The 26778-nt window shown below is 39.9% G+C and overlaps 1 protein-coding gene across 4 annotated transcripts; it reads right to left on the bottom strand.

Annotated features, from left to right (window-relative positions):
* Positions 1-15: 15 nt before the first annotated feature.
* On the bottom strand, positions 16-26346 carry pspc1 (paraspeckle component 1). 4 transcript variants are annotated; one of them, XM_071901197.2, is made up of 10 exons: positions 25869-26346; positions 22425-22577; positions 21994-22145; positions 21194-21289; positions 20507-20703; positions 19685-19769; positions 19319-19424; positions 9888-9945; positions 6016-6164; positions 4534-5509 (listed from the first exon to the last, which is right to left on the bottom strand). In XM_071901197.2, exons 1-10 carry the CDS (start codon positions 26247-26249, stop codon positions 5297-5299), a joined length of 1590 nt encoding a protein of 529 aa, XP_071757298.1. In that variant the 5' UTR covers positions 26250-26346; the 3' UTR covers positions 4534-5296. The 4 variants fall into 4 exon arrangements, 3 of the variants coding, with proteins under 3 accessions (XP_071757300.2, XP_071757298.1, XP_071757299.1); XR_011784709.2 differs by lacking the exon at positions 9888-9945 and having other exon boundaries at positions 5373-5509; XM_071901199.2 differs by lacking the exons at positions 4534-5509; positions 6016-6164; positions 9888-9945 and adding an exon at positions 16-233.
* Positions 26347-26778: the final 432 nt, after the last annotated feature.

Here is a 26778-nt window from a genome sequence, read left to right as displayed (position 1 = left end):
TATAATAGGTTAGGACATGTAATGCTGTAGACCTCTGAGCCACAATCTATCCTCTTCAGCTGAGTGCTCTACTGTTAATGTTAATATGTGGTACCCCCACTTGTGAGTGGGATGAAATGTCCTCTCCCCGTTCTTATTCTTGTGTAGACTGGCTGTGTGTGTGTGTGTGTGTGTGTGTATTAGGGTTCACCTATTCCTTGGCCTCAATGCTGCAGGCTGTATGAAGAGTGGACCTACGAGAGGAGAGAAAGAAGACATTTTTAAAAGGTATATCCTGTAACACTCTGCAGCTCAACTCTCATTTCCCATAAGATCTACACTATCAAACTTCACAAGCAGTAACAAGTGACAACCCCAACTGCAGTATGAGGCACTTTCAGTTTGCCAAGAGAAAGTGGCACAAATCTGGTTCATCAGATTAACCCATCTCTTTCCATCTCTCTTCTCCTCTTTTTCTCTGGATCCATCTCAGCTGGTAAATCAACCGTTGAAACTATTCTCATTTTCCACTCTCCTTTTGTCATCTTAAAAAAGACTGACAACATACAGTACATTCCTCATAACAGGGGCGTCAATTCACTAAAATCTAAGATATGGTCAAATCCTTGCATCTAATATAATTTGCCACCAAAATTTTGAAATCCCCTTATATTGAGGAAGCAATAATCCAAGGCCCAGCTTCATACTACTTGTCAAGCATGAAGAACTAATGTTATATACTGTCTGATAAGGTGGTATTGACCTGGTTCGGGGTGATCTGTGGGTGGATTTTGACCATTTATTTGAATTCCGTATATCAGAATCATTAACACGAATGACTATGGTACAAATTGGATGTTGGGTACTATATTTACTGAATATTATAAGAATCCAACCCAATTAAAATGTCCAACTTGGGTGTAGTCAAGTAGCTTGGTTTCTCTAAGACCAACTTGTATTTCTACCAAATAATGTTACAGGAATACCTGTTGTTAGAAACTTACTGGTTTCTAACAACAGGTTTCAGAGCAGTCTGAGATGGTGGGTGTCATGGCGTGTGATTTGACATGGAATGACCCCAATTTTTGCAAGATTTTTGCTAACAAAGGTAAAAACTACAAGATCAAATTTGGACTCAGGTTAAAGTATGGCAAGTACTATACCTGGTCATATCCAACCACACCGTCTCTAGCTTAATGTCTTTCCCTAGATGAGGTCCTTACAATAATTTCCAACAGATCTACTGCTTTCTCCGATAATCCCATCCCCTCCTTCAAAATCACTGCTGATCTACTCCCTTTTGACGATGATCACCAACTCCTCCCTGACATTTGGCCTATGTACCATCTGTCTTCAAGTCAGCTAATGACTCCTCTCCTCCCAACCCTTGACCCATCTAATGTTCATCCATCTATCCATTCTGTAGGCGCTTATTGGGGTCAGGGTTGCAGTGGCAACAGTGATTAGAGCAGCCCAGATGTCCTTTTCCCTGACAACTTCCTCCAGCTCCTCCTAGTTGCTCACCCCTCTCTGGGATAGGACAGGCCGCCTTTTTGCGGGAGAGAACCATGGCCTAAGATTTGGAGGTGCAGACCCTCATCGTAACTGCATCACACTCAGCTCCAAACTGCTCCAATGCACACTGGAAATCACAGTTCGGTGAAGCCAGAAGGATGACATCATCTGCAAACAGCAAAGATGCCACTCTAACGTCACTGAACTGGACACTCTCCAGACTTTGGCTGCTTTGATATCCTGTCAATGAATATCACGAATGAAGGGGGGACAAGGCGCATCCATGTTGGAGTCCAATGCCCACGTTGAACGAACTTGACTTCATGCCAAAAACAAATACATAGCTGTAACTCCTAGATAGTGTATAGGGACTAATTGGCTCGTAGCAGCACCCCATACTCCTGCAGCACCTGAAACAGGATACTTCGGGGAACACAATGGTATGCCTTTTCCAAATTCACAAAACATTAGTAAACTCCCATTCCATCTCAAAAAAGTTGGTCCACTGTTCCGTGAACAGAATTAAACTGATGTCAAGTGTCTCCCCAGTGTGAGTTCAAGGCATCCTCTGTAACACTGCTACGTTCAGCAGCTGTTGCCATCTCTTTGGTCCACATCCTTTTTAAACCTGTCCAATCGTTGCTGACCTGGGGATCTCTGGGTCTGTCACCTCCACATACCCTTTCCACTGGGTTTCCCCAGGGCTCATCACATCCCACAACTTCATATAACATTGCTTTGCTAATAACACTCAACTCTACCTTTGTTTTCCATCCTCTGACGTCTCAACTTGCCTCTCATTTCAATCTCCAATTGGATGTCTCCCCACCAGCTCAAGCTAAACCTTGACAAGACTGCGCTGCTAGTCTTCTCGGGCAAATCCTACCTTGTTCAAAAATTTGCTATCACCATTCACAACACCACTCTGACTCCTGACCAGACTGTGCATGATGCTTAATTGAAGTAAGGTCTACATCACAGCTACTTTTCCCACCACCCTTGCCTGTGGCATGGTCTTGTTCTCTCCTCTGATGTTTCTTTTTCCACCAAGCCAGTATATTTTCAATTATGGATTGAAACCCAAAATGGGTCACAGGTCTGTTTCTTTCAGATCCCCACATGAGAAGAGTAGTACAATATTTTGATGAGCGTTGGCTTCAGGATGAGATCAGATTTTTCCATATTTGGCTTCCAAAATGAAAACAGTTGGGCAACTCTAGCCTTTGCTATATGTTATATTTTTAAGCATAAGAAATGCCCTTTTCATCTACTGGCATAGAGGCCCTTAAACTGCATATTGGCTATAACCCCACCACCTTCCCAGTGAATTAGTCCTCAAACAGTCAGGCCCTGCAGAGCAGCATTAAAACCTTTGCTAAAGCACTGTGTTTTTGGATATTGTTACCCTTGGCACCAGAGATAGCATGTGGCATAAACATTCTATGCTGTCATTTAAGGCCACAAACGCTAAAAAGGGCCACATAATGAAATTATTATTATTGTTAATGGTAGTTGTAATTTGGTGGTGATGGTTGGAGTGTTTTGGGGCCACAAACAGAATTTTGTTAAGGGCCACCAAAGCTTGGTACCATGTTCCTTGGCCTCTGAGAGCTTGAGGAGTCCTGAACTGGACAAAATCAAAGAACAAGCAGTTCAGACTGTTTATCCAATACTAATGAATTAAGTTTACAAACAGCTTTTACTTTCCAGATACTTGAACAGCCTTAAAGGTAGTAACATCAACTAGATAAGAAATAAAGCTCTCCTTATGCCCCCCAGCATTCATAAAGAATTTAACTCAATCTACGGTCTACCTTCGGCAAAGTGTCAATTCTTGTCAAACTGGAACGGACACACACCATTTATGAAGTCTAAATCCCTTCTAAACAAATTTCTTTTGTAGATTTGTTTTCTGCGCTCATACTTGCACTCACACACACTCACATCTCTACACTGCCAGTTTCGCTCACACACTTCACATTATTTGAAAAGCTACACCATCATTTGAAAAGCTACACCATCAATAGGTTGTAATTCAGAATAATGCCAATGTCCTGTAGAAACACATCTCCACAAAGTCAACTTTTCCGTCATTGAGGGAAAACTGGTCGATGTTCCCATTGATGTCCATGCATTTGTGAGATTTCACAATGCATTAGCAATGATTTGGCTTGATCCCAGGTTCATGAAACACTTGATACATGTGGGGGAGGGGAAGGCTGGCTGCCAAAACAGTTTCTGCAGGACAGTGACAATAATCCTACATAGGTACATTGTGTGTGTTTCATGACACAAAGATACAGGAGAAATAAATGAAATTATTTACCTGGTACAAAACTATTCTTTAGCATCCATGATCCCTGGTCAGGGTATAGGACACCTCTCAGCTCCAATGATATGTAGACAGCTAGTATGGTCAACCACGCAAAGACAGCCAGGTCCATATTTAATGTATATTTGTATAGATGCAAGAAGCACAGATGGTTTAGCACCCCCATTCATACACACACACACACACACACTTTGCACAAATACCATGGACAAAGATGTACTCCTCTCCAGTCAAATCATTTGTGCAACAGGTTTTCTTAAGAGTTTTTCATTGTCTTCACTGAGGGTCTACGATTGGTAGTGTCGGTTATGCTATTTTGTGTCCTGTGCTTTGTATCGTTTCTTTGTGTTTCATTATGATGTATACTGTACTGCATCATTTTGTTTTATGATTGATGGTTGATTAGTTAGATCTAGGTAGGCTTGTTCTCTGTAAAGTCCTTTGAGACTTGATTTGAACAGGTAAATTAGTAACCCTCACCAGAAAAAATATATTTGCACCCATTTACTCTACTTACACACACCATTTTAGACCATTTCAAAAGGTCCTGGCAATCTTAAGTGACCAAAAAATGGACTATAGGTTTAGGTCTGTTGGGGATGAGGGTGGGGTGGTTGAGAGATGAGAAGTTCTCTTTAGCAGAATCAGGTTAATTCACTGTCTATTTATAAGAAAAATTAGACAATCCTTTATATCAGAAACAGAAACAACTTCCAACAAATTCTTTATTTGTCTTAGGTAACCGTCAAATACAGGATGCACTGTAGCCGCAGAAACAGTTTAAAAAAAAAAAAAAAGTGTCTTTTAATAAATGGAGGAACCAAAATATTCCACTCGTCACTAATGAGATCTACAACCAAACGCAAGAGAAAACCTAAGGAGATTTGATTACGGAAACTATTTTTTGTTATAGGACTATTTTACAATATTCAGCGCTAACCATGTTGGAGATTCTAATAGATATCTAATCTGATATAAGCTACATGTGGAGCAGCTCAATGCAGTGTATCTAAGCGAATGACAGCCATTACAATGGCACAAATGTGGAACTACAAAGGCCTTGCTTGACATGCTACAAAACATGTTTGCACACTCAATATTCAGCACACACAAACAAGGACAAAAAATACATCATTCAGAAAATAGAAATGCAGTAACATATGCTGTGAAAAATATTGTATACAAACATTGCAGAGCAGTGTACATACAAAGCATTGGCATGTAGCTTACTCGATCAAGTCACAAAAAACATGTCCCCACTGACAACTCAGGTTACAAAGGAGAAGAAAAAAACAGATCAGATTTTCAGCTAACAGACCTAATTATCAGGGATGTGACTGGGAATTAGGCCAACATAAAAGCAGGAAATATTAGTGGGTTGGGCCAGTAACATGAGATTCTTCAATAAAAATCTATGAGAGCTGTGTGTTCTAAACCTGGGAAAAAAACACATCCCTGAACAGAGTGTAGTTAGTATCTGCGGCGCTTGTTATTGGGGCCATCAAAGTTTCCCCCAACTGGACTGCCCCTGCCAAATCCTGGGGCCCCCCCAACAGGAGGGCCCGCCGGCGACTGCTGCTGCTGTTGCTGCTGTTGCTGCTGCTGTTGCTGCTGCTGTTGCTGAGGGGACTCCACCCCTGGTCGGGCCCCCACTGGTCCACCTTGCGGGTATCGATCGTTTCGCTGCAGTATTGCAGGGGCAGCATTAAAAAAAAGGGAGGGGACAGTGTGAGAACGAAAGAGATTTTATTATGTGCGTGGTGGCATTGGGGCATATTTAGGGGTCAGTAATGAACACAATGTGTTCAGAAAAGGAATGGGAGAAGGATTTTTCAAAGTTGTCGTCATCCAAGAAAACAACGAAGTGAAGTGGACCGAGCAGACAGAGGAGGGCGAGAGGAATGTGTCTATTAGTTATGGCTCCAGTGTCTAGTCAGATTAGAGACTTTTCTAGACCAAACCTGATATGGCGTGTCTGCATTATAGAATTTTTTGCTTGAGCTTGTAAGGACCTATGTTCAAATTCTAGTGAATAAAAGACTTCCTTTTTAGCCAGACTAATTCTGCGAGTTGGGGTTGAGTGAGTCCAAGTTAATACTATGAATAGAAACTATGCAGCAAGCTGTTTTAATATTGAGAATGTAAGGAATAGAGATAATGAGCGCAATTTATTTCAGCGCATACATTACCATGGCTCCGTTCTCTGACATCAATGGTGCGCCCATTTTTGGAGTTCCCTCTGGGCCCATGGCTCCGCCCCTTCCACTCATGCCCATGCCCATCATTTGAGGGGGACCCTGGTTACCACTGGCCCCTGCAGAGGCTGGATTATAGCCATCTACACGCAAAACAACGGAGCATGGGTTGGTCACTCGGGATGGAGAAATCTAACGCACCCAATGCCCCGTAAGAACTGTGGCAGGTGAACGGTAGAACTAATATTAAGTTCAAAATGCTAGTTAACGTTGGCTTTTGGTCAACAGCTAAAATGATTGTCAGTCATGTGATGAGTACTATGGCATTAGTTATATGTAAAAACTACTATTGCTACTACTTTAAACAGTAACTAAACACCAAACCCATATCTGTGTAAAGCCTGACATCTAATGGTAAAAAGCATGCCACTGAAATTGCCATCTGCTATTGGCTGATCTTTGGTGCTAGTGTGTTCACCTTCTATAGAGTACAACAGGTGGTGACATCACCTGGCATCAAAGTCAGCCAATAGCAGATGGCAATTTTAGTAGCATGCTTTTTACCATTATATGTCAGGCTTTACACAGATTTGGGTTTGGTGTTTAGTAAAATGTACTCTCCTTAAATTTGCTATTCAGTTCATTCAAAGAAAAAATATATCATCTCTACACAACCAAAAACCAACGTTAAGCTAAAATAGTTAATAGATGCTGTACAGAAGACAGATTTTAGAGATGACATTTTACAGATATAGAATAGACAGAGACAGCAGGTTGAGTAATTATTAGAGTGAGCAGACTTTGAGAGGTTCACCCATTGACACCCAAGATTTGAGGCCAGCGCCAATGACCACATCTTTTTACTAGCTAAACCTAGGATTGCACATCACCTTTATCAGAGGAAATAGAGTTGTTGGAAAACAACAACCATGGACCTTAACAAAAGATGGATAGACCTGCATAGACACTGTCAGTTCTATCCCAGTCAAACACAAACCCAAGCGACAGACCTCTTCCACTACTGTACAGAACTACAATACATTTAGATTCAAGAAAGAGCAAAACATTGTTACAAGAAAGAATCTGACTTTTTCATCATTGTGATGCAATCAAGTTTTGCATTGTAAGGATGTAGAATACTATTGAATGAACAAATATAGCCATTAGCACCAGTACTGAGCTACAAAACAAACCAGCTGTCTTTAAAACTAGCATGGAAAACCATCTCAAACCATCAATAGTAAAGCCAAGCCATTCACACTAGCATGTTAACATGTTCGAGTAGACTGACCGTGTATGAGAAGCCATGTAACCAGGGATTCACCGATGTCTCTTTATAATGCAGATACTGATTAGAGTACACTGCTTTTATCGGATGCTACTGAGTGCCTTTTCTATTCAGATACATTTTTCTCCTTAATAACCACACTTAAAGCTGCACTAGCAGCTGGCAGCAAGAGGGAATTGTTTCAAACTGAACTTCAAAACCCAGAAATCATGTAAGGTAAAATGCACACACCATGCTCATGTTTACCAATCCGTCCGGTCTGTGATGCTTTATACAAAAGATACCAAAGGGATGAGAGAGGCAAAAGATCTAACACTGGTGAGTCCAGCTTTCTCTGGACGGAGCTGCTGTTTAAGAAACCGTTTGGATTTCACTCCAAAGTTACGATTCGTCACTTCCCGTGGGTAGACATTTCCTGCCAATGTCCATACCTGACCCTAGAATTTCATTTTGGGAAATACCCGAATCTACAGCATCTCAATTAGTGGGGATGGGACGCTCTTCTCTGTTACAGCTCCACTTTATGAATTAGGCTGATAAAAAGGGTGCATTACATACAAGTCTTGCCTGGTGCAGATTTTAAGGAAAAATCCACCCTCAGATACTCTTACACTGTTATACTGTGTAATGTTCAATGCGTTTCAGGAGTTACTTTTTTGATGTATCCACTTTCCCTCAACCTGCGTCACTAACTGAACCATCTACTTCATTTCCTGATTTCCTGCGTTTCCAAGAATGCCTCTTGACAATCCCCAGAAAATGGGCCTGAACTTTTATGTGTAGGAGGAGAGGGGAATAGTGATAGCGAGAGCAGAGTTTTTCCAGTTGAGAAAAAGCAAGGGTTGCACTGCTCAAAATACATGTGTTACTGTCAGTGGAGAAATTGTTCTCTCTGCCTCTTATAGGAGGGATTTCTCCCTGTGCGATTGATGAGCGTCTGTGCAAAACGCCGGCTCTTGAAAGAAGCCCTTGCTCTTTGATTCTGAGGAACTGACACCAAAACCTGACGTTTAACGTTGATGTTTAGATAGCTGAAAATTAATCTATTAAATTTGTATGATGATGTATGTAAATTTACAGGTAATAAAACATGAAACACTACAAAAGAGGTCCACTGAGAAATGTTTCTCGAATAAAGCCAGCAACATGACTGAATTATACTCTTAGTCCAATTTGATTACTGCTATATATACAATTTTAACAGCATATTACAATACTTATATTCAATGCATGTTTTAGGCTGAAAACGTTTCAAAATCAGTGGATAAGATCCCATTATAATGTTGACATTTTTCAAGATGATCCAGTGTATACCAATTTGTAAACACAAGTACATGCGTACAAGCAAACACATTTGCACACTTTTTGCTTATCACATTACACTGCCTATACTACAATTAACTATCAAATTACAATCTAATAAGTGGTTAGACTGGCATGGACTATTTCTCAATATGTATACACACACGCAAATACTGTTATAGATGCACACACACAATCACGTACTCAAACACAATCACATAGTAAGACCTAGTAAAAAGCACTGTATTAAAAAGAAACTAACTGCAGCAGACAGAAAAGCCAAGGATGAAAGATGTTTTAGGGAACGAACCACACTTCAAATACCGCACAAAAGACCAAGAACTGTCGATATAAAAGCAAGAGAGAAAATTACTTGAGCCACATTTTCAAACCAACTTACACACCCCTACACACACACAAAATTATTCACATAGGGTCAAACATATATGAAACAGCACTTCACTGCATGTATCGTCTCCAGCAGGAAGAGTGTTCCATTATAGTTTGTACTACAAAGTAAATGAAATACAAATAAAACATTCCATAGCAGTTTTGTTTAGAGTGGTGATGTGCAGTCCTGGGTTATAATCTTGATATGGTGAAGAACCACCATGAACCTCCCACAGTCAGTCCCAGTTCTAGCATCACAGACTATGTCCCTGCCTGACTCCGGCCCCTAGCCAATCACCCTGCACTGTCAGCAGATCAACAATAGCCTTGTGGAATACACCATTTGAAATCCTGATAAAAGTGGTCTGAAATTTGTTTTTACTTTCTGTTAACTTATTACCAGGCATCATTCACGTTTTCAAAAGTCATTTAGGAGCTATTTACAGGCAGCTGGCCACATCCAGCCCCTGCACCTACCTATCCACTTGATTTAGATCTGCAAACAACTCAGGATGAGAGCTCAGGGGCCAGACATTACCTAAAATATGAAACCCCACCCCCACAACACAGACCCAGTACAGTACAGACTCTGTGCTCTACTGTATATTTTAAGTACAGATATTGCATTGTGCTATAATGTGCCATATTTTCAGTTTTCTTGTCTTTCAATCCCAAGTGACTCCATTTCACATCAAAAAAGGATGTCAAAATACACATGGAAAATTAACAGGAAATCCACTACACATTCAACAATAATTACACTTTGGTTGAAATGGAGCCGCTTGGGATCCAAGACCCATTTCAGTTAAAAGTGACATTAAAGCACTCTGTCATTTTATGTGGTTTTTGTCAGTAGCGACCAGTCCTTATACGGTCATGCCCCTACCTCCCATATTAATGGCTCCACGAGGGCCCAGCTCACCCATTCTCATTTCCTGTTCCCTCTGGAAGAAGTGAAGAAGAACCTTCAGAACCAAACTCTCCTAAAGAACAGTTCTTCAGCAGATAGCCTAATGTTCAACACACACACTCACACACACAGTACTCATGATAGGTATGTTAGCCGATACATGGCTCTGTGAGAATATGATTGAGACTCTTAACCAGGGATGGAACTTAAGGTTTGGCCAGTAACCCAGTGGGGCACTTTCACCATGCTATCTCACTTGGCCTCTATTCAAACTCTGGCAAGGGAGCAACATTTTCCATCAGCCTGCCTGGTCCGTTAATTTACTGGTCACAGACTAGCTGGGTGGAAAAATTCCCATGCCTGATCACAATCAAAATGCAAAACTCGTTAGTAAATTAAGGTGAGTACGAGGCTATAGTAAATCAATAGCTGGATGGAATTGTGCCTGCAAATGTGTCTTATGAAATTAGCCAGCCCAGAAGGGCAAGAAGGCCATTTCATCCACAGTTGGTAATTCATGAAATGTTGTTAGAGCTTACACCATTCATTATATCGGTTTCTAGACCCAGCCCAAAGTCAAAGCAATGTCACAATCTCAGTTAGTACATACACACATTGAGTAACACAGAGGAAAACAATAAGGAGATGCTGTGTTATCCATTCATTCATTCATACATTTTTTCACATACACACAATATTACACAATTAGGGATACAGTTCATTCCAACACGACACACAAATGTTGGAAAATCGCTACACCGAAACATTTCTCTCTCTCTCACACACACAATCCAGTAAACATACAAGGTGTATAAAATGCAATCATGAATGATTTCACTGACCTGGATTGAGCCTGGCTCAGGACTAAAATTTAATAGAATTATTTCTGATGAAACAAACTCATCTAGACAACGCTTAATCCAAGTCTGTGAAACCAGCTGTACGTTAATGATCCAAATGGAGAAATTCAATTTAACATCTCAGACCCACTTAACACCTGGCTGTGTCATGGGTCTTCTGCATTTTGATTTGATCACTAATGTACACATGGACGCCATCTTGCTCACTAATAGTGGTGACATATAGCTGATGCCTGTGGTATTATAATCAGAGAAGACATGTTTTGAAGAAATAGAAATGGTGCAAAGGCTGTTACAACCTCACTAGAATAACAGTCTGAGTGATTTATTCTCTTCGTTGTGAAGGTAGAATATATTGAAATAAAGATTATGATATAGTAACAAAATGGAATCTCAAGAACAGAATCTAATCAATATACAATTGTGATACTCAATGAGTTATTTAAAATAGTTACTGTAAATACTGTGATGCTCAACCTATGTGTACTTACCTGTTGAATGGTAAATGTTATTTTATTCACAACAGTAAATATACATTTACTCACTCACCTTCACATTGACTCATCTCAATCATTCAGCTTCCTCACAGTGACTCATTTAACTCACGTCAGCCACTCAATAATAATAATAATAATAATAATAATAATAATGATAATGCACAAAAGTAAAAAAGTGCTGTACAATAAAAGCAACAGAAGAAATATTAACAGTCTGCTATTAGGGAAAACTTGCATTGTTGGTTCCATTAAGGTCCACTCAGCAAAACAAAGCAAAATATGCTTTAACTAATAATAAGACTCCCAGTAAACAAAATTACAATACTAGAATAATATCAGAAATAGCAGTTAAATCCACCATCAAGCCCATGACATGTAAGTGCATTAGGCTGCATAACTTCACATAAAGGCATCTTAAAAAAAAAAACTAAAAAAAAAAAACTACTACTGCTACTATTTTAAAAGAGTAACTAAACACCAAACCCATATCTGTGTAAAGCCTGACATCTAATGATAAAAGCATGCTGCTGATATTGCCATCTGCTATTGGCTGATCTTTGGTGCAAGGTGATGTCACCTTCTATAGAGTACAGCAGGTGGTGACATCACTTGATACCAAAGACCAGCCAATAGCAGATGGCAATATCAGCAGCATGCTTTTTACCATTAGATTTAGCATCTAAGGTTTGGGGTTCAGTTACTCTGTAAACATCCCAAGGCTAATCTCAGCAGGACATTACTAGACCTACAACAAAGGCCTAGAAAGAAAGAAATAGGTATGTGGAGGAAAAGGGGGATAAAGCACCAAAGTGTGCCTTCTTGTATTTTACTTAAGTGGTCTATAGATAAATTAAAGGATAATGCTGGTGTTTTTAAATACATTTCTTACCGTCAACAAATCCTATGAAAATAACAAAATCAACAATGCATTTGCTCTACTCCCGTTACTTTCCGGCTTCCCACGTTCCCTTTTTAGCCTTCAAACTGGAATTCATTGGCTCCAATTGTAAGCTAAAAACCTTTAAATACAGCTCATAGCAACATAGTTTCAATTTTAAAAATCGCTAACTGTTACCATGAAAAGTCAGACTGTTGTAGTTATTACCAAATCGAATTCAAATGGGAACAAATTCTTCATTACGATGGGGACTATTTTCGGTGCTACGGAACTACTTTCCTGAGATTGCAAAGTGTTTACAGTCGGCTTATTAAGTTGTTTGAGGAAAAAGTCGGCTGGCCCGGTGCATCGTGATGATGAAATATGCTGCCACAGCAGCAGCATGGCTCTTTGACGTGTTTTTAATCGTTTTTTTTTATACAATGGAGTTCTATGGCTGCTGGGACATGGCTGCATTGGGCACCGGCTACATGGACAAGACTTGTTAGCAAACCAAAATCATTGCTGATTTTGTTATTTTCATAGGATTTGTTGATGGTAAGAAATGCATTAAAAAACACCAGCCTTATCCTTTTAAGGTGCTACATGTGCAGGGTTTCTGCAGGTTCCAGAAAATCAAATTTAAAGCTCTTTAATGCTACCAGGAATGCAATCTAAGACCGATATTCAAAAATGAATCCCAAGCAAAAAGTGTGGGATAGATGACGACCCAATTTAACACAGCTGAAACTATCAATTACAGCATAAACAAAATTACACAAAATAGCAACTTCAGTTTAGGGACATGATGTCCAAATGCTAGGCCTATCTCACCTAACACACAACTGCAGCTTAGCAATCAGGAGCTGTCAAATCTCAGTAATGTAGGGTGAAGACAGAAAACAGAGAAGGGGCTATTATCAGTTGATGGGCATCATCCCCATATTTAACATTACAGTATATTTCTATGGAAAACTGGCCAAAGGACGATTTCAATAACAAACACACATAGGACAATGTTTACTTGCTGCCCTCTAGCCATCACCTTAGGAATTTGCACTTCCACATTCAATAACGTTAGTTAACTTCCTTTAACCAGCTACGGTTCGCAAGCTAGCTTGCCACTGAATCAACAAACTGACATGTTGACCTGATCCGTTAGCTAGCTGCCTGTATGTGCTCTGCTAATGCGCTCTGCCTGTGTTTATAGTCAATTTAAAAGGTTCCACTGGCACTCTAAATCACCGATCACCCTTAACAGAAATCTACAGAAATTAACTACGCCTATATGGTCAAATTTTATTTTGATAAACGAAAACTAAAACGTATTTCAAACATTTTAATACCATTTAAATCCTTACATTAAAACAAAACTGAACACTTTTTCAGACTTTTTAAGGACCCGCAGAAACCCTGATGTAGCATTTTGAGTTTATCAAAATTAAGACATTTCCCACAAACCCACTGGTTCCTGTTGCAAAGAGGATGCTACTTGTCCCCACCTCCCGGTATCACTCAGCCTGTGTTGAGCATGAAGAAGGTTAAGTGTCTATAGCAGCCCTTGATAACAGCTAATATGAATTCTAATCAGTTAAGCCAACGTAAAGTTCAAACTATGCAGTTAGAATAATGGAACTGGAGTAAAGTTAGTTATTACTTGCAAAGTAAAAACAGTTCCTGTTTTGTAAAGCAATCCAGCAAATCCTGTCAAATCTGACCTGGTGTCACACAATGTAAAATGCAGTGTTGAGGCCGGTAGAGGCTGCCAGTGTTCTCTGTGATAGTATTGTTTGTTTGTGGTAGTTATACCAATTTTAAATTGAAATTGTTACGTTTAAAATAGATCAGTTGAGAGGCTGTTCAATGTTCAGAGTTGTATCGCACTTTAGAGTGGGAATATTTCACTGCCAAATCTGAGTATTGAAAACAAAATTTGGACAGTTGGAGTATTGGAGCAATGGTGGGTGACTGAAGGGTTGGGGAAGCAGCAAGAGTCTGTCCCTGTAGAGAATAGAGTGTTATGCATTTTCAGTAGGCAATAGCAATCAGTGACTTCCTTACAATAGTACAATAGACAATGCCTTTGTCACTTTTGTCCAATCTTTCAAAGTAATTCTGCTACTCAAAAAGATATTACTTCTACAATTTACGTGTAACACATCCACATTACAGGAAATGTTGAAACACAAACTTCAAAATCTTTAGTTAACTAACTGAAATGTTAAAATAGACTGTTTTCATTCAGGTGCGTGCCAATTCTTATCAGTGGTAAACCAAAGCACATAAATCACACCACAGAAACCAGGCACAAACACACACACATGCGCGTGCGCACGCGCACCCACCCACTTCTTCATGGGCAAATGAACAAAATAACAGAACAAACAAAAATCTTATGATAAATATACTTTAAAAAACTATTAAAAAAATGTAAGTGCTAGAAAAAGTATACATTTACTTTAATTGATGGATAACAATGAGAAATTTGATAGATCATGTAAGACATTAAAAAGGCTAAAGGTTACTTATTCTAAGCCTTGTACTTGCAAAATACAAGAAATACATTTAAAATTTCTCGCTCTTTATCAACAAGTCAATTCAAATGTAAAGTCATTAGACACCATACATAACTCGAGAATTCTAAAACTCAACCACAAGGTTTTATAGAGGGAGGATTAATGGGGAGATGTTGTCAGCAAGTCCTGGGTTCCAATCAAAAACATTGCATTAGTTAAATTGATTTGCTTTTAAAGAGTAACTTAACACCAAACCCGTATCTGCGTAAAGCCTGACATCTAATGGTAAAAAGCATGCTACTGAAACTGCCATCTGCTATTGGCTGATCTTTGGCGCCAGGTGATGTCACCTTCTATAGAGTACAGGTGGTGACATCACCTGGCACCAAAGATCAGCCAATAGCAGATGGCAGTTTCAGTAGCATGCTTTTTACCATTAGATGTCAGGCTTTACACAGATATGAGTTTGGTGTTTAGTTTCTCTTTAAGTTGAACAGTTTGAATTCAAGAATTCAAATGCATGTCTAGAGAGGGAGGATTGGCACAATTTTCAGTCAATGTCCTTTACTATTACAACTGTGTACCAGAGTGCTTCCATTACAACACTCAGTGTCTGTTTGAATATGTGCCATTATAAGTGTTGGCAAATGATTAAATTAAAACCAAACATGAAGCACACTGATGTTATTTATACATTCAGTAAAACTGATGTACAGTGGAAAACAATATAGATGATTTCAATTCACAACATAAGAACACAAACTTCTCATTCTATGTCTGTTATACAGTTTTCTTTTTGTGCTCTTCATCTATTTGAATTGTGAATAGGGTGTGTGTGTACACACACAAGATATGAATTTAAACTCTAGGTCCTAGGTGTGTGCATCCCTCTGTAAGTAATGTGCAAGATGCAGACTCCAGCAGGACCTCTCAACACAGTAGAAGAATAGAGGAGAAAAGTTATTACATATACATCAACAACATATCTCACACCAACATCTACTGGCATGCACACATGGGATTAGAGATAAGGCATAGATAGATAGATAGATTCACTAAAAATGTACTCATCCTATTTCTGACTAAATCAAATCCTACAGAACAGATGAGGTCAATATTGTAAAAACTTGAGATGTGCCTTTACCCTTGCAAATACTTGAACAGGATCAAGACACTGAGTGGCTAACTCATTCTGCGAGTTAAGACGCATCAAGAACTTCATGCTTTTATTTTTTTGTTAAACTAATCCAGCAACCACTTTGCCCAAATCTGTTATTGAAATGTGCCATGATATTAATCTTTTATGCTACTACAATATCATTTTGATATGAGAAATTAAAGTTTACCAATAACTAGGCTTGGGTGATAGAGTACTGTTATTCAGCACGATACTGGAAGGCCACAATAACACTTGTCATGATAAACATGAGTTTGTGGCACAGTTCATATATATTCAACAACAAAATAGTTTTAGATGAACCGCTGCAATTACAAAGACTGAGCTATGTGAGCCAGTAATGGAGTCTGTTGAGATTCTGTTGTAAGTACCCAACATTAACCTGTTGAAAATGATAGAAAGCCAGCAGAAATTGATATCACTGTTCTGGGTAAATATGGTACAAATCAAATATTGATATGTGTAGGCTATAAACTATCAACACTAAAGTTGTTCAATACTTAATTTAACTTGAAGGCAAGGCCATGGAACAAGACAAACTTTCCCCTGATGCAACAAACACAACAGCTCTCTGATAAGTGCGGCATAGCCTACAAGTTATTATTTCTTTACTTTTGGGAATCGCCATTTCAGTGATTTTTTTTATAGTAAACTCTGCTTAGGAAAAATGAGATTGTAAAAGCTACCGGAGGAAGTAATGTTAAAATAGATATAAAAATAAATAAATAGGAATGTTCACTCATTGGTCCATGATGAATATGTATAATTGAAACAAAAGCAATACGGATTTTTTTTTTTTCATTTTTCAGAGGGTGACCATGAAGAGATTGGATCATACTCAGCTATTGTCTGGTTAATAGAGAAAATACACCTAAAATACTGGTATTTAAATGGTTTAAAAGTCTATGAAACAGGAGCAGCTTGATTTAAAATGAGAGGGTTTCCGTTCTGACAGACAGATGGCAGCTCATAAACGATAGTGAGACCCGCCAGCCCAAAAGAAAAAGAGACATATGTGCATCGCTCCTCCCAATCACTTCTCATCTTGGAGAGCTTTTCATCTTGGAAAGGCAACGTGGATGTTCACTTGAAAATCATCGCTTTCCTTTGTTGTTCTCTTGTTTTTCCTTGGATTTTCAGTTGATGCAGTTTGTGTTTCTGTAGGTGGCGCTCTTTTCTTTGTCTGTTCAGCCATGGTGGCTACAGCTGCTCATGCTACCCAGTTCTTCTTCAACTTATTTCAAACAAATCGCTGTTGCTGCTGCCGGAAATGGACAACACATTACTTCCTGTGCGGCAGAGGATTTTTCCCAGGAAAGAGCTACCAAACTCTGAGTTAAGAACAGCAAATCTAAAAGCATTCATGAACTGGGTATAGGTTAAATAACTGTTGTTTTACATCAGTTAATGTTAGAGCGCAGTAAAAGACATCTGTTTATATGAAAATATCACAGGTTACTTTAATAGAGAAGTGACTGCTGGCATGGTATTGTAAATACTGCATTTAGAATGTAATAAGTAGGGCTGGGTATTGCTTGGAGATTTTGAGTATGAATATCAAAAAAATAAATCAGCTTTCCAAACTTTCTGTAAACAAAAGCATTTCAACCCATGTTTTTATTTTTAAAGCATCTTGGTGAGACATTCTCGGGTCAAACAGAGTTAATAGGGTCTCCCACTGCTTGGCTACTTCCTGGCTTGGCTGGGTCATCACAGCTTTAGCTGCCAGAGGTAAATGCGATCAGAGAGTAGAGACGGCTTGTTTCACTAAGAGGAACAGTAGATGGCATTTGTCCAATCATAATGATCATGTTGCCTTGGTTAACGTTTCTTAGACAAGACAGTGCTAAAACAAGGTGAAACAAGGCATAGTTTCTGTTGAAAACCAATAAAATTCTGTTTAAAAAAAAAGGGGAAAAAAAGAAAATGGTCTAATCTAGCATTAATACAATTGAGGCAACCTAATAATGTCAACACTATCTGAAGAAAGTTTGTACAAACAAGATAGCAGACAATGTCATGCGTACTTGTGTGGCCATCACTGGCAGTGTTTGAGTATGAACACATTTAAATGCACAGCACACTGTTGCTTTGCCAATCACAAGTAAAGCTGAATGCAAACATAGCATAGCAACTAGCTGTGAGGAGTGCGACAATAGAACGGTACCAGATCAAAAAAACAAGAAAAAAATCAAATGATGGCACTGAATTTTCTAACATTTTAGTGCTCATTAGTATTAGTGTGATTCGGTTGGTGGCTACAAAAGAACCGCATGAGTCAGCCCTAGCACTAGAGTTATGAAACTATGCCTATGGCTACTAAAAAGCCAAAACAGCATAAATTAATAGAATATTGTTGTCTACCACAGCAAAAGTAATGTTTTCATTTTTTTGTTTGTAGATGCAGCTGTTATTGCCTTCCGTGCATTATATTATATGATTATCAAGGCAACTAAACCCCATTCAAAAAGTGCCTTAACAACCTCACAAAAAAAAACATCTCACCCCCATAACTAAAAAGTAGGGCTGCCCCCTAATAGTTGACCAAACCGTTAGTCGATGAGAAAAAAAAAAAAAGGAAAACAGATGGTCTCTAGAAACAACAGAGTGGATATAGAAGAGAGCAAATTCTTTGGGATAAACTGAATCATATCCTTAATGTGAGGAAGGTTCACAGCTTTAGTTGCTGTGTTTCATGCGTTTCATTTTCAAACATCACTTCAATCTATTAACTCTCATAAAAGTGAAAAATTTCTGGATGAAGCAGCAAACAACTTGTTCTGTGAATGGTATATTAACTGCAGGGCAGACCATTCCTGTGGTACTGCAGGCTAAAAATCCCTTTTCCCCTTAAATATTTTGTCTAGGAAATACAATTAATCCACAGTGGCAAGGTGTACATGTAGCCAAATAATCCAATAAGAAGTCTACTAGCTCATGTAAACAAGAGGAATGTCCTGACTAAACCCAATCTGACTGAAAATTCTAAACTGATGAACCCCCTCCCCCCCAAAATAAAGCAAAACAAAAACAAGGCAACTCTTGTAATAGGAGACTGTCAGACCATCAAGTGAATGGTGATAGTTGTAACATGCAGGAGATACTGCTACATACTGCAATATAAACCATTGGTCAAGGCACATTTGGCTCTAAATGTGGTACAAATTTACCAGGACAAATCCCTGGTACATCCAGGTAAAGTAATGTGCTTCAAGTGATTTGTATGTGTGAACTCAAAAATTGTGTGCGTGCTAGGGTGATGCCCACAGCAGAGTAAAAGGTATGTGAATGGTATCAAGTTACGAACCGCCCCCCACCTTAACAAGTGGTTTAATCATTCATTATAAGTATGTGTTTTAATCATATACAAAATTAAACAAGAAGCACCTTTTCTGTGCGAGTATAACTCACCAGCCTTTGTGTGCGTGTGTGTGTGTATCTGTTTGTGTGCGTGCACGCATGTATTCCAGCAGTACTCACGCTGTCCATATAGTTTGGTTTGAAGCCATCAGGCTGCCGTCTCATGTCCTCCTGTTCTCTGTGTCTTATCATCTCCTCCTCTCTCCTCCTCCTCTCCTCCTCATGCCTACAGAGATAAAAGCGGGAAATGAAATGGCCTGAATTCTATCTTAAACGCCAATCACTTGACAGCTCTGCAACAACTACATGACAATGACAAAACTGTTTGATAAAATGATAATAAAACCATTGTGTGCTTCACTACTTAGTGAAGCACACAAAACATCAATTTGGGAGGATAATTTCAGTTTCAAGCTAATAGCAGACTAACAGCAGTGCTGCTGCCTCCTTCTGTCATAATGGTCTAACCAAGGACAGGACACACACCTCATCTCCATCTGCTTGCGTTTCTGCAGCTCCTGGTTGCGAAGCTCCTCCAGTCTCCTCAGCTCCTCCTGACGCCTCATCAGATCTGGGAGAAGCGAGCAACAGAGTATGAGTGAGAAGAACAGACAGAGGGAAGGAGAAATGAAGAAAAGGAAGAAACAAGGACAAACAATTCTACTATCGGTAAGGAACAAGAGAAAGGGGCAATATTCATGATTCCCATAACTAATTGATATTCATTTATTATATTTGGGCGGCCCACCAAAGTAAATAACAGCTGCCCAGCTAAATTTGTTTTACATCGATTTAAGGTGCTGGGATGCACTAAGCTGGAATTCATGATGATGATTCTGGTCGATGTAGTTCTCTTATGGAATCATAATGACCATAATCCATTGCACCTTTGACGCAGCATATGGTCAAACAGACGGAGCTCTCGACTACCGCTGCTATGTATATGCACTGAAGATATTCAGTGCATATAGACGCACATCAGACACCTAACATTGCAGTGGGAAGTTAGCCAGTGCTTTCCCCATAAGCTTACAGAGTGAGTTAAGGTGAGATACTGAGCTCAATAAATTAAAATGAAATGTCAACAAAAATGCAGCCTACTTGGATAAATACACACACACAACTAAGAATTCATTAAAACAAGTCCATCATCATTTGACTAGAGAGACAACAACTATTTCAAACAGTATGCCCCCCTCCCCACACACACACACACACACACACACACACACACACACACAGGTTGGAAGTGCCAAACTGCCTGTGGGGGAACACTGAACCCTAACCCTAACCCAGGCATGGCTCTACCTTGTCTCATTAACATGAGCTGGTGTTCATGTTTGGCCGCCTCCATCTCAGCCTCCAGTTTCTCCTTGGCCTCTTTGATGTTCCTGTCCACCTGCTCTCTCTGCTGTTTCTCCATCTCATCCAGAGCTTTCCAGCGGGACGAGTACTCAAACTCAAAGGTTCCCGGCTGGGCGAAACGTGGTGGCTGCTCTCGCTCCCTGGACAAAACAACAACATAGGATTTATGTATTCAGGATGACCTGGATTTGTTGTGTGGCTTCACTAATACCTTTCTGAAACAGCAGAACTACACACAAAACAAGTGAAAACTAGCTAGTTCCATGTTTCCAGTTTACAGTCTCGGATAACATGAGTACCGAGTGACCAGATAAATAAGTTGGACATAGAGAACAATAAAACATTTCTTATCTCATTTATTGCAATTGTGATGTGATGATACATTCAATAAAACGTGTGGATAAAGTGTGCTTGAGTAGTTGCGTGGGTCAATCGTCATTATAAATGGTCAAATACATCGAGAATCGGCGATATACATGATGACGATTGATTGACAGGATAATGTACGTTATCGGCCATCCCTACAGCTTATTTCATGAAGTTGCATTTGATGAGGCAAGACTGGCAAGCATAAAAATTCTATGTTTGTCTATATATCATAAGATGTCTATGAAGTGGCACTTTACTTACTTATGGTACTGTGGATTTTTCTGCAGCATTTTCTCCGGCAGTCCATCCTCCTCATCAAGCTGCTCTGTGAGCTCCACAATGGCTGGACGAGGGGTGCTGGGGGAAGGGAGGACAACACTCGGAGTTACAAACAACACTATTATGAAGAGAGAGACATAGGCTACTGCAGCAACATCTACGAAACGCAAATGTCACTGACTGAGATCAGAGTAAATGATTCAAGAATTCTCCACTATGCTTGTTGCTGTGCTTGCCCCAAAACCTCCACTATAGGCTGGCGAGTTGTAAACAGTCTTCCAACCTCTGGACTTTTGGAACCACCGTGCAATTGTTTGTCTACAAAACGCTATTATTTTGCTGCACGAGCTGTTATAAGAAACATGAGAGAGGCCCTGTTAACTTCAATGGTTTGGAAGAAGGCTGAGATGGATGAACTTGCTCCATGTTTGGTTTTCGTATGAAATTCAATAAAGTTTTGACTGACATGGGGATGAGGAGATAAATAATCATTTTGGGATGAACTATGCAGTTGATGCCAACTAATGCCAGCTGAACTGTATAATGTTGGGACAGCTAACCACACCAACATTATGACAGTTTTTGTAGCAACAACTTTAAAGGGAGCAGCAACATGGTGAAACTACTTGGCAAAACTCAGTGAATGGTTGGAACACTGATCGAACGCCAATTTTCAGCACATATCAGTTTGGACAAGCCAACTCACACAATCACACACACAAACATCTTGTCAAATTATGAGCACCCACGCAGCTACCCACCCATCCCACCCTGCCTCTTACGTGGTGAGCAGCAGCGCTCCCTCAGCACAGCGCTCCAGGGCTTTACGTGCAGCTGGTTTGTTTGCAAACTCCACAAAGCCTCTCCCTGTGGGCCGGCCACGGTCGTCCACCACGACGACAGCCCGCTCCACCGGCCCAAACTGAGCAAATGCCTGCAGATTGAAGGTGGTTTGTAGATTAAACATCACTTCACAGAACTCTATTTTACATGGCAGCAGAGATAAGAAGCAAAAATGGACAGTACAAAGTTGATTCTGAAATCTAGAAGACATTAAATGACTTTGAGTTTGCTCTCAGGCAATAATAGGGGAAAAAACAAATTGATAAAATCAACACTAAAAATGGAAACAAAAGCAAGTAATCCCATTCCAGTTGAATCTATGATCTGAAATACTATCAGAAAGTGATTTCTAAGCTCTTGTCCACCATACCTCTTCCAACAGCTCATTTGTTACCGCGGGCGACAGGTTGCGCACTGTGAGTGCAGAGCCATGGCGCGTAGCAAAGCGGATCCTGATTGGTCGGTTCTTCAAAACAGTCCCGTCCAACTCAGCTTTGGCAATCTCTGCCAATGTACGCGTTTCCTGGGAGACAGAGGGTCAAAGTTAAAGACGCACATTCAGGTACTTTAAGCACAGGGGCGATTCTAGGATCAGACCTTTAGGGGGGGCTCAGCCCCTAATGAGAATGTGACATGCATACAGTGCCTTAATACATTAATATTTTTCTATATATGATATTTTAATACACAACAATAATACTGAATTACTAGTAAGTAACATGAGTTTTACACCACAAAATATTTTTTAAGAAAATGAAAAATTTAATATGCTGTTTGCAAAAGTATTCAACCCCTTTCACTTTGGCAAACCTCAATTCAGTTAGGTACACAATGTTACCTTCAGAAGCAACCTAATTAGTTGGGTGGTCTATTGTAGTGTATAATAATAATGGTTCAGAATGAACAATCACAGATTTCAATATAATACACCTGTTTTAGAGAGAACCCTCAGGTAGTTGCCTGAGGCAAAGACTCGATCATAATGACCAGATATGAGGAGAAATGTACAAAACATTGTTTCAGTGTCTGAACCACATGGGGACAGTCCACCATATCATCAAGCAATGAATGAATGTGGGCAAAACAGAAGCTGCCTTGGCTTTACAACTATGTGGTCTTCTCTCTCTCTCTCTCTCTCTCTCTCTCTCTCTCTCTCTCTCTCTCTAAAAGGCAAATATAACAACCTGAGTATTTTTCATCTACTAAGAGGTATAAATTGATCCATATCAATTTAGAACATTATTCTAATTGAATATTGGATTGCTGTGGGCAATGCAGTCAGGTAACGTCATTTTGACCTTACTCTCTCACCTGAACCTGGCTGTTTTCTTGAAAAAAAAAATATTGTATATCCATCTATGGAAAAACAGACATTTCCAATGAGTGAGGGTTTGTTCCAATGCTTCAATTCACTGTCCATAAATGTACTGTAAATATACCATAAAGCCCAATTCTATCAGAATAAGAAACATTGTGACTACTTTAAAATAATAAAGTGCATCAGTTAAAATCTCCCCAAAAGACCACCTGAAGACCTCATGACCTTGAAAAACACTTTAGAAAATGTAATGCTGTGATGCAGTATCAATAACTTTTGAAAACTGGAGATTTGTGTGATTTTGACAATTTGATGACAAGCACTATTTTCTGAAAATGTCTCAGAAAAACCCACTTATCTTCAATGTACCTGGCCATCCCATACATTTTCTGAATGGTCTAGGTGTCTAGATTCTGGGTCTAGAGTTTCATGAGGCTGTGATTATCCTAGAGCTCACTTTATACAGTAAGGTCAAGTTTAAAAAAATGCAGTCATCACATTGAAATGGTTACTATGAGGCCATATTTCATCACACATGAAAGTAATTGGGCTCTTTGGATTCACAAGAGTCTCAGCTATGTAGCCATACCCAATTTCTACAATTCCATGACTGTTTAGGTACCACAGTGTGCAGAAATAGGGAAAGAAAAAAAGGCGAGAATAACATCTTTTCACTGCATGCAGAACACTGTGTCTTTAGTACCCTGGAGCTCATATACCCTATGTAGCTGACATGTGTCAGACATGGCTGTAAAGCTAAGACTCTTGCGGTTCTAATGAGCTCAATTTCATTCAGATATCTTGATGTGAGAGATCAAGGGACCCGTTTGAAAACAGTCATGCCCATTTACCTTTGTCAAAAACTTCGCCGATTTTGGAGCTATCCAAGCGAGCTAGCATAACATGGCTGGTACCTACGCTCGCGAGAGCTCGTCAAACACGGACTGCGCCGTGGACCCGGTACCGGCGGGTCTGTCGGGCTTAATTATTATTATTTTTTAGGGGTGCTGAGATGAAATTTAGGTGTGCTTGAGCACCCCTAAAAAGAGTCTAAAATTGCCAATGTTTAAGCAAAAGTCATGTCCTGCCTCTTTTTGGTGAGAAAACACACTGCAATAATGCTGTATACTAGACTATTAAATGTCACCAGGACCTCATCAGATCTGATTAAAATTTAAATGTATGGAATCATGTCAAAGAATTATTCTGCAATGCTCCCTGCCATCAAGCGTCCGCAATACATTCAAATACTCAACTTAGTTGATATTCATGGATATGCCTTCTGTCTCCTAGCAGAGAGGGGGTGCAATGACCTCATTCAGTAACCAGTCCTCCCTGGACATTTACTCGCTCCTGATTGAATCTCCAGTAAGCGCTATCAAATGGATTACCAATCCTGACACTTGATAATTTTGGTAGGATATCTGCGGTCAGTGAAAGCTACGGTTAGTGGAAGCTGCTCACACTGAGCAAAAATGGGGCATCAACGCACTACCAGATTCTCTCATTCAAAAACATTTTCTTATCCATCCAGAGCAGCTCCCTGTAAATACAATCGCAAAATAGGTGTTTATCATTTCTTGCTTCATCGTAGAGAAACTAGCCTACATTTATATTACAAGTGTATTTTGAAGTTACATGACAAGGATAACACTGATGAATAATTGTGTATGAGACTTATTGCACTTGAACTCTATTGTAATTATGTGGACAGACCCCAGCATGTTACCATTTTATACTATTTTATAAGAGATTTATTCCTCCAAATGAAATTGTATAGTAACCTCTCAAGAGAGGAGCAAGTGCTACTGATGTAAACTGTGTGTGTGGGAGTTGTTAATGTTAAAGCAACTTCTCTTCCAGTTCATTCTCCTTTTCTTCCCCCTTCAGATAAACTCCCACTGGCTGTTCGCAGGTCACTCTCAGATTTCAGTCTAGGTGAGTCTTGGATAAGTTCACACTACACAAGCCTGATCAGACTGGACCGACAAAATCAAGCGTGCTTGAAAACAATCTTCTCTGGTTCTGGTTGGCCTGGAGTTGTTAGTAAGGCCAAAGTTTCCAGTCTTTAGCCCGTTCACACTGCCGGATTCCCAACAACTCCAAAAAACATTAAATGCCCAAAAATGATCTTGCATAATGGCCCAACAGGCGTCTGTAAAGCAGCACAGCGCATTAAACAGAAGTTTGGGGGAGTGGCGCCTACATTTGATTACATGCTGCTGGTCTCATGCATCAACTAGAACAATTGGAGCAGTATCAGGTAAGTGAAATTTCATTACTGTTGCAGTCACACTTAATTGAGAGTCACTGTGTAAAACCTGCTGGCTATGTTTTGTTGCCAAAGCCGTATAATAGTGTATTCCCTACAAATGCATAGTGTGTGGGCCCCACACACTATGCATTTAGTTCACTGAAGCAGGCAGGTAAAAAAAAAGAACACATTCTTCGTTGCAGTGGCACAATTTTAACGACTTCAGCAAAGCTTGAACTTACTAGACGAATGAACCCGAATCCTCGGTCTCGGTTGATGAAAACCTCGTTCACATTCCCGTATTTAGCGAACAGCTTTTTGAAATCTTCATCCGAAGTATCTGTTGGGATATTACCGACGAAAAGGCGACAGCGCTGGGTGAACGTCTTCTCCCCTGGCCTCCGAAAACTCGTGAGGTCCAGAGTCATCTCCACCGGGCCTTCCCCACTTCCATCCCCGGCTGCTTCTGCTGGGCTGGCCGCGGCGGGTTGCTGCGGAGGAGGCGTCGGGCCTTCTTTGTTCGGCCCTTTTTGCTCCATGGCTGGGGACTCGGGACCGCGTCTCGCAGGCTGAGGAGAATTTGTGCTGTGCATATTCACCTGTTGTACATTTCGGTTGGCCATGTCCAGAGGAAGCAGCAATGACAAGCAGTAGTATCCAATTCAAATTAAATTTGCGGAGGAAGTGGGTGGACTGGCGTTGTCAGTGTGCACGCTCTGCAAGCGCTGCTAGCCAACTACCGTTAGCAATATGGCGACGGCTGCGCGCGCAACCTGCTATACTTGGATCAATTACTTGTATCCTGTCAAGGAAACTTTAAAGATTCATTGTTATGGTTTTTTATATATTACGTTTTAAAATGATTTAAATATAGTTTACTATTATTTTAGAATGAATGAATGGAATGAAAACCTGCAGATTCCCTCCATGGGACATAGTTGCCCATCCCTGAGCTATACTGTATGATTGTATTCCAGTCTATGCTTATACTGGCCATTAAAGAATGTGGAGGCTAAACATGCTTAGAATACCCAGTGAAAGAATTGGCAATAGATAAGACTGGAGTAATGAAATGAGTGTTTGTATTTTGTTTGTAAATGTAATTGGTTCTTTTTCTGTGCATTTGATAAATGTGTGTGCTGGGTCAGCTTA

Source organism: Centroberyx gerrardi, chromosome 21, assembly GCF_048128805.1.
Source record: "Centroberyx gerrardi isolate f3 chromosome 21, fCenGer3.hap1.cur.20231027, whole genome shotgun sequence".
Classification (NCBI taxonomy): Eukaryota; Metazoa; Chordata; class Actinopteri; order Beryciformes; family Berycidae; genus Centroberyx; species Centroberyx gerrardi.
This window is presented reverse-complemented; position numbering and strand designations above follow the sequence as displayed.